Source organism: Quercus lobata, chromosome 7 (assembly GCF_001633185.2).
Source record: "Quercus lobata isolate SW786 chromosome 7, ValleyOak3.0 Primary Assembly, whole genome shotgun sequence".
NCBI classification, from domain to species: domain Eukaryota; kingdom Viridiplantae; phylum Streptophyta; class Magnoliopsida; order Fagales; family Fagaceae; genus Quercus; species Quercus lobata.
Genome location: NC_044910.1, coordinates 44,550,607 through 44,559,210, shown reverse-complemented (window position 1 = coordinate 44,559,210; position 8,604 = coordinate 44,550,607). Strand labels below are relative to the sequence as shown.

General features: G+C 33.5%; 1 protein-coding gene across 1 annotated transcript; it reads right to left on the bottom strand.

Moving 5' to 3' along the window:
- Positions 1 to 301: 301 nt before the first annotated feature.
- On the bottom strand, positions 302 to 2,674 carry LOC115953209 (probable aquaporin PIP2-5). Its single transcript, XM_031070744.1, has 4 exons — positions 2,265 to 2,674; positions 1,377 to 1,672; positions 796 to 936; positions 302 to 689 (listed from the first exon to the last, which is right to left on the bottom strand). Exons 1-4 carry the CDS (start codon positions 2,551 to 2,553, stop codon positions 570 to 572), a joined length of 846 nt encoding a protein of 281 aa, XP_030926604.1. The 5' UTR covers positions 2,554 to 2,674; the 3' UTR covers positions 302 to 569.
- Between the last annotated feature and the right edge of the window lie 5,930 nt (positions 2,675 to 8,604).

The window sequence follows — 8,604 nt, the reverse complement described above, 5'->3', positions numbered from 1 at the left end:
ACTATTTAAACAATGACCCTCCTCCTAAAAGTCCAGTTTTAGTGTCCCACTTCTTTGATATAAAATTGCCGACTCATTACATCTAGAGAACCTTATAGGAGTATTATAGTACATGTGAAAAAGTTCAGTGGAATGACCATGTCCTAGTTCTAGAATTAAGTAGAATAATTACTACTATATTCAATACTATATACCATTTTAATTATAAAGCAGTATACTCCGTTTTTGCATTAACAGCAACTAATTGATGAACTGCTCTTTATAAATGTTGATTTTCCAAATGCAGTTATAAAAAGAGTGATAAACAGAAAGTAACACAAAGCAGTTGCTCATAAAATTCAACATAACATTACAAGTACACCATTGTCAAACGCAAAATAGGACAGACAACAACATTTTGGGCACATATAAAACGAGTGCTCAGGACACGAAAGAAAGAAAACAGGGCATTCTTTGCCTTAGACATTGCAATGTACAAATTCCACGGTTCCAAAAGCCTCCCTCCCTGACCATAGAAAATGCCATTCCTCTTTGAACCAACCTCATTACCAGAAACACCATTTGGTAGTTTACATGGCTGAAGAGCTCCTGAAGGACCCTAGAGCTTTAATAGCTCCTGCTCTCAAAATGTACTGGTGATAGAATGCAGCAATGGCAGCACCGATGAATGGTCCGACCCAGAAAAGCCACTGTAAATTACATGAAAACCAATTTTAAGTTAGCACTTAGCACCACTATGTAACATAAATGAAAATTTACTTTTGCAACAACAAATATAAAGGGCTAGGTGCATACTTGGTCATCCCATGCCTTCTTCTCGTTGTAGATCACTGCAGCCCCGAAACTTCTGGCGGGGTTGATACCAGTGCCAGTGATTGGAATGGTGGCAAGGTGAACCATGAAGACAGCAAATCCAATTGGAAGTGGTGCCAAGACCTTTGATTGATACAAAAACAAGATTAATTATCATCAAATTGATGTAAAAATAATTATTTTGTTCAAATTAACTTCAATTTGAAGACACATTTCATTTTTAGAAAGTTCGAGAATTCCTCATTTTCACATATTTACCAATAAGAACACATTTCCACTTCCGTCAGTTTCTTAGATGTCATACATTAGGTTTTTCAATTAAATTCAATCACATGCCTTTCAGACGATTGTCTTGATTTCTTAGAAGTTGGACATTAGGTATCCAATTAAATTCAATCATTGTGACTGTATTAAACACAATAAAACACATCATTCTGTAAAGACAACTAAATTGAAACATGTGGCTTATTGATCAATTCAATTGAGAATCATAACACACCTAATTCCTAGAATGCCTTAACATTGTTCCTTGACAAAATGTAAAGTTAGATATGGTTACTTACGGGAACATGGGAATCCCTTGCATTTCTCTTTGGATCAGTAGCAGAGAACACAGTGTAAACAAGAACAAAGGTACCGATGATCTCAGCGGCCAATCCGGTGCCCTTGCTGTATCCATCATTGAGCCCGTTGGCTCCACCACCGTACTTGCTGTAGTAAGCCCTCTGGAATGCCTTTACAAGCCCACATCCGCATATGGCTCCCAAGCACTGAGCTACCATGTACAATATGGCTCTAACCAACGAGACCTTCCTAGCCAGGAATAGCCCGAATGTCACCGCAGGGTTAATGTGCCCACCTGCCCAATTTAGTAAAAACTGTAAGCCCTCTCTATAGGCTATATAGCTCCCATCTTTGCTTTGATTTTTTTTTTTTATATATAAAAATTATAGAAATTTGTAAGTGTCACATTAACATGTTATATTTGTAAAAACAATAAGTCTATTATCACACTAAATCACAACATTTTTTAACACAATAAATTTCATAATTTCTTTTTGGTAATTGTAAAGGTAATAGGTTTTAATAATTATAATGTTTTTATGTGAAAATAATGTTGCATTACTGCATAATTTAGTACAATTAACTATAAGCTCATAGCTATAACTCACATATTTTGTTTATTTTTTGTTTAATTATAGAAATCGGAATCTGCATGTCATCACATAACATATTATTTTTTTTATAAATATGTTTCTCATACTTTCAATAAATCTTATTCAATTTCTAGGAGATCACAAAATCTAGAAAAATTAAATGAATTTAAAGTTATGATTTTTTTTTTCTTCTGAGAACTGAGATTCAAACCCAAATTCTCAATCATAACTATATAATCCCACTGAATTACAAGTCTCATAGTCAAAATTAAGAATATTTGATAGAGAACCCACCTGAGATACCAGCTGTGCAGTAAACAAGCACAAAGATCATGCCACCAAAGGCCCAAGCTATGCCAAGAATTCCAACACCAGTACACGGATCAGTAGAATGGTCAACCTGGCTCTTGTATCCAATTACAGTCAACACAGTAATGTACAAGAACAAGAGAGTGGCAATGAACTCAGCAATGATAGCCCTGTAGAAGGACCACTGTGTAAGCTCCTCAGCATCAACCAATGGTGCTGGTGGTGGGTCATGGTAGTCCTTAGATGGGAACCCTTCAATATCCTTGCCAGCCATAGCTAAAAGCTAGGGTGAGTAGTAGTGACAGAAGAAGAGAGAGAGCTAGGAGATGATGAGCAAGTGAGAGAGAGTTCTAAGCTAGTGTTGTTGTTGAATGTTAATGGGAAAGTAGAGGAGTTCAGGGGGGGTATATATCCCGGTTTTGGATTGAGCGAGCTAGTTAATTAATAAACTTAATTAGCTTTGCCGCCCCATCATGCTAATTTTAGTTTCTTTCACTTTCAGATGTATTCCTACCGAACCTTTTGGTAAAATTGTCTGTCTAAAATTGTTGAGACCACATAAAAAAAAAAACACAATTTATACTACAATTATCTATGTAACAAATTGTAAATGGTGGCAAAAAAATTATGGATCTATATCAAAGTGACAGATAATCTATTACAATCTGATATATAAGATAATTGTGATAAAAATTATGTCAATTTATATGATACTAGAACTACGTTTTTCCGTGTGCTTCTCTGGCTCACTCTGATTCGTCTTCTGCTGAACCTGATACGAGTAAAGTTCTAGGAGTCACTACAGATTTCCACACTATTTTGATAGTATCGACAAAGATTATCACGTCACATAGGTTTTTCGGTAGGAATTTCTTTTCTTTCATTTTCACTATTGTTTTCTCTTTTCTTTTCTTTTTTAAGTTGATTACTGGAACTTTCTTCAATTATCTTATGTCATGTCTTTAACCGAGGACAAGAACTTCTAATGGCAATATTATTATTTTTTGTTTTTGTGGTTTTTCTTTCCAATTATTTTAGGTAAGACATAATATAAAACAAAAAAAAAAAACAAAAAATATTGTTTTTGAGTCAAGGTCTTCTCGTGCTAATAAAAATTTTATCATTACACCGCCACTAATTGGATCAACCGTTAAAAACACTCAACGAACATATAATGCTGTTTTAGTTGCGACTTATGAGTTGTGAGATGACATTAACTAATATCTTATTAATATATAAGAATATCTTTTTTTATTTTTTAAATAATTGGATAGATATAATAAGGATGAGAGATGATTCAATTCATAGTTTTTTATAATAAATAAAAGTATGTTGCACTTATCACTATGTTTGTTTGGAATTTTTTTTTTTTAATATATTTGCATAATATGAGACAAAAAATTAAAAGTTTGCTTTAAAAAAAAAAAGGTTGAAACTCATATTATTTGAAATAAAGCTGAGTGACTTGAAAACAATGAATAGTTTAAACAAAAAACTAATTTTTAATTGATTACCAAACTCATAATAGATTACAAAGTTCTAGACAAAAAAAAAATTTTATTTTATTTTGGTAAATTGTAAATTATACTTCTAAAGTTTAGATGTGTTTGGATTTTATATCTTGATAATTCAGAACTTGGATTTTATTGTGTAAAATCCAAACAACCTTAAATTTTAAAAGGTAAAATCTAAACAATCTTAAAATTTAAGTAGTAAAATTTAAATTTTAAAATATTAGAGTATAAAATCTAAACACCCCAAAATTCAAAAGGTAAAATTCAAATTATGAAAACTTTAAAATATAAAATTTAAACATTTCCAAACTTTAGAAGTGTAATTTTTAATTTAATATCCCAATTTAACTAAACTAATCCATTCTTTATCCATGAAATGGTTTAAAAGTCCCCTGAGTCCATAGCGGGGTAGAAAAAAATATGGTCTTTCAAGTTCATGGTTTAAAAGTCCCGTGAGTCCATAGCGGGGTAGAAAAAAATTTGGTCTTTCAAGTCATGACTTTTAATTATTGTGAAAATCAAAATATAGTTTTAAATGATGGATCATATTAATGAATGTTCTTGGAGCACTCATTAATAATCCATTTTAAGAAAATTTTGATACCATTTTTATAAAAAATAAAAAAAATTATTAAAATATTAATTATTTTTTTCATTTCTTATTAAAAAAAATTTAAAATAGATTATTAACGAGTGTTTTAACCTTAAATAATATAGCGGTGTAAAAAGTAGAGGCTATGCTTAATATATGCATTTATAATTTTGAGATGATTGTTTTCAAAATGATCAGAACCTTACACTCATTGCGAATGCGAAGTTCAAAGAAATATTTAGTTTGGCCGATCATGATCCAAAATGGGGCCCATGTCGTAGAAATGTGGCGGAGCCAAACTACGAAAGTCATGAAAGTTCAATTTTAAAGTCTCTCATAGGCTAACACGTGTCCCTCAACCTCAACTTGGGTGGTGGCCCTACCATTAAAACATTGTAGGCGACGGCCAGGTCAAAAAATCACATGAGTACTGTGAATAGCGTGACAATGTTTTACAGGCGTGACTTAAACCGACCAATTGATAATTCATTCAATAATAATTCAATTTTCATAGACACACACACCATCACCACCGTCCTCACCAAAACAGTCCAACTCAGCCCCACCACACCTCCCCTACATTCTCAACCACTCATTTCTGGCCACGTTTTCTTGGCCCAGCCGCCACCAATCATTGTACTTACTTTTGTGTAACCAAATTCTAAATATTATTAGAAAATATTTAGGACCACAAATTTATTTTACAACTTTTTTAATATAACACATATTTTATTATTTTTTGTTCCAACTGTAATGTGACAGGGTACGAGTAAAGGAGAAAAAATTGTGAATTAATATGTATCAATCATTTAAAATTGTGAAATAATTTGTGATCTTGGAACTAAAAATTATTAGTTAATTATGCTTATCTCTAATCATCATTATTATTATCCGGATACATAGAAAAAGACACTTGCGAGACCAAGACGAAAGAAGAAATTCCTATGGTTGTTATGTTGCCACGTTTCACGCACAAAGCAAGAATTATTGTACATGGTCTACTTTACCATTTATTGATTGATTACAATTCTATTACTGTTATTTTTCCATGGTAATAGTAGCAGAAAGTAGAAAGTAGAAACTACAAGGAACTTCATTAAAAACATGTTTAGAGAACTATGGGGAAGCCTCCAAAAAGCAAAAAAAAAAAATGGGTTAACTTTTTTTTTTGAGAAAGAAAAAAGGGTTAACTTTGTCTTGAAGTTTCGGGAAGGAAAGGTACTTGAATTTTTGTGCTGAGATTTCAGAGCCACGCGTTAAAGAAATGGGGCTGGATTCAGTGATTATAGAGAAGCGAGAATTGGGCCCATTTGTTCAATTCTAGTGTGACATGTGATGTCCCATGTGTGATGAATGGAATCTAAAATTTAAGAAGATAAGCACAAAAAGTAATGGCCTTTTATAGCTGTTTCAGCTGTGCCAGATAGAAGCAGATCATGAATGCTCCAATATTGTCTTCAATACACTTCTCCTTTGTTTTGTTTTGGTTTGGTTTTTTTTTTTTTTTTTTTAGGTGTCTTTTATAGGTGTGTTGGTCAATGAGAAATTATGTCCTTGAAATTTAAGGAACCCCCTTTTGAAATGTAAAGGATTCAGATCGACCGTGACTTATGGAACTCACATAATCCTCATGTAGGATCTCCATTCTAATCTGCCAACTAGCTTGGCAGTATTTGGCATGTCCTATTGGGTTCATTGATTGTGCTTGCGTTCAGCTAAGTAGATCCCATAAATGTACACATCAATAAAATCTGTCCCAGTTGTCAATCTTGGGAAAACCCAGCAAGATCCATATGATATTGGTATTGATGGTAGACTAATAATAGTTCACAAATTCTTGGTTTTTTGATGGGCTCGAGTGGATTTTTAATCACCTGCGGAGTTCAATTTATCTAGTAACAATTAAGTCTCACAATTTAGATTTCTTGTCCATGATAGAAGAGAAATTTGATTAGCAAACGGCTCATATTTCCCAAGAAATTTTTTTTTTTGTCAAAGAGATTATTACATTGCTCCACTTATTATTGCAGAGGAAAACATTAGTACAAAGTACAAACTACAAAGACAAATCTGATTGTTAGGATAAACTACAAAACTTACAGGTCCATTCGCTACCCAATTTATAATTGAAGGGTCTGCGAATAAATCTACAAAATTTAAGGAAGGACCCAAAAAATAAATTAAAAAAAAAAAAATAGCCTCCAATATTTTAGGAGTCTTCCTTGCATTCTTCAGCTTCCTCTTCTGTAATTGTCTCCAATACAGGAGAAATAGGAACCTTATTGGGAGAAATAAGAAGTGCTGGTGCAACCTCAATCCAAGAACTCAAAAATCTGTCACCCTTTGCCATTGGAGGGAGAATAGCTTTGTCCTGCTAATAATGATAAGTGAGTAGTTCTTCCTTTGCTGGAGAAGTGAGATTGAAGATGTGAGTATAATAAGACAGTTTCAAGACCTGAGTTCTTGGAGGTGTTCTTGTTCACAGTGGTGAGAGAGAGAGAGACTGACAAGAAATTGAGAGTTGTGGGTTGAGAGTTAAAAGTATGGGGACATGTGATTTTATAAGCGTTAAAACGACATCGTGAACAATGAGTCCACGCGGTACCAAAAGAGCCATCGAAAAAATACATAATTAAAAGCTAAAAAACTCATCCAAAAGTTTTTACACGTGGGAAATATGGGAAGTGTGGAGGACTCAAGAGTAAAAAATTCATGGCTGTAATTATTGGTGGCAAGAAGCTAGGAAAGTGAGAAACATATTGCTTTAGATTCCCGTAACCTTTTATGTTAAGATATCATTCTTACAAATTTCAGACATGATCATGCATGTGATCAATTCTTATAGTTAAGGTTTGAGTTTAACAAATATAAGATGCAATGTCATATAAATTTTTAGATTGAAAGTAACTAGATTTGGATTCCCCCTAGACCCCCAATATGGAAAACTCTATCCCTCTCACTCCAATCCAAAAACTACCAAACATCTACGGAGTATCTAATCCTATTAATCCAAACACTTTTTAATGGGACATGGGTAAGCTCTTTACACGTTTTGAATCACAAAGACTCAAAACTATTGGAGAAATTTTAAATATCCATTTGGGCTCATAATAGCAGCAAGCTAATTTTGTAAAATCGGCATACCTTACAGACCAAAAACAAATATTTGAATCCTATGGTCCCTTATCAAAATCTGACTGGTAATTCAAAATGAAAAGCCAAAATCAGCCCCTGCCACAAACTCTTGACATGGAAAATATTATGGGAAACTACTCCACACATTTCACTCAATGTGCCCCATAGCTCAATTAGTGTGGCGATCTTTCCCCATGGCCAATCCATATAGATATTAGATAAGACCCTCTAATCTGCCCAGCTAATTGGGTAAAATTTATTCTCAATCCCATTGCAAGAGGCCCTTTCCTGTACTCTAATTGCAGTTGTTATATGTGATCATATCTGGTTTCATAGAAACAAATTGCTTCAGAGCTCCTCTTCCACCTCAATTCCACCTACCCCACTAGCCTCCAAAGCTCTCAAGTGAAATTAACTAAAATTTTCTTTTTCACCAACAAGATCCATATTGGGTTCGTTGATTGTGCTCGCATTCAGCTAAATAGATTCTATAAACAAACATCAATAAAATCTATCCCAATTGTCAATCTTGGGGAAACCCAGCAAGATCCATATGGTATTGGTATTGGTGTAGACTAATAGTTCATATATGCTTGGTTTTTTTATGGCCTTGAGGGGATTTTTAATCACCTGCAACATTATTGGGGTTCAATTGATGTAGTAACAATTAAGGTTCTTCTTTGATCGTTTCTTGTCCATGATTGAAGAGAAATTTAATTAGCAAAAGGCCCATATTTCCGTGATTGTAACCCTCTATTTGTTTATGCTAAAAAGATTACTTATAAGACAAAAATTGGAATTGAAGAGGAAGACATAGGTACAAAGACAATTCTGATTGTTAAGATGAACAACAAAACTTACTAGTCCATTCACTGCCCTTAGAACTTATAACTGAAGGGTATTAACAAATCCACAGAATTTCATTAAAAAAAAATTAGGAGTCTTCGTTGCATTCTTCAGCTTCCTCTTCAATAATTGTCTCCAATACAGGAGAAACAGGAAGCTTATTTGGAAAAATAATCCGGGCTGGTGCAACCTCAATCCAAGAACTCAAATATGTGACACCCTTTGCCATTGTAGTAAT

What these genes read in the sequence shown, in the direction of transcription:
- LOC115953209 (XM_031070744.1), bottom strand. Translation starts at nt 2,553, where the DNA reads ATGGCTGGCAAGGATATTGAAGGGTTCCCATCTAAGGACTACCATGAC. An exon ending in CAAGGGATTCCCATGTTCCC is followed by an intron (nt 937 to 1,376) that starts GTAAGTAACCAT and finishes TATCAATCAAAG; the next exon opens with GTCTTGGCACCACTTCCAAT. An exon ending in AGAAGGCATGGGATGACCAA is followed by an intron (nt 690 to 795) that starts GTATGCACCTAG and finishes TGTAATTTACAG; the next exon opens with TGGCTTTTCTGGGTCGGACC.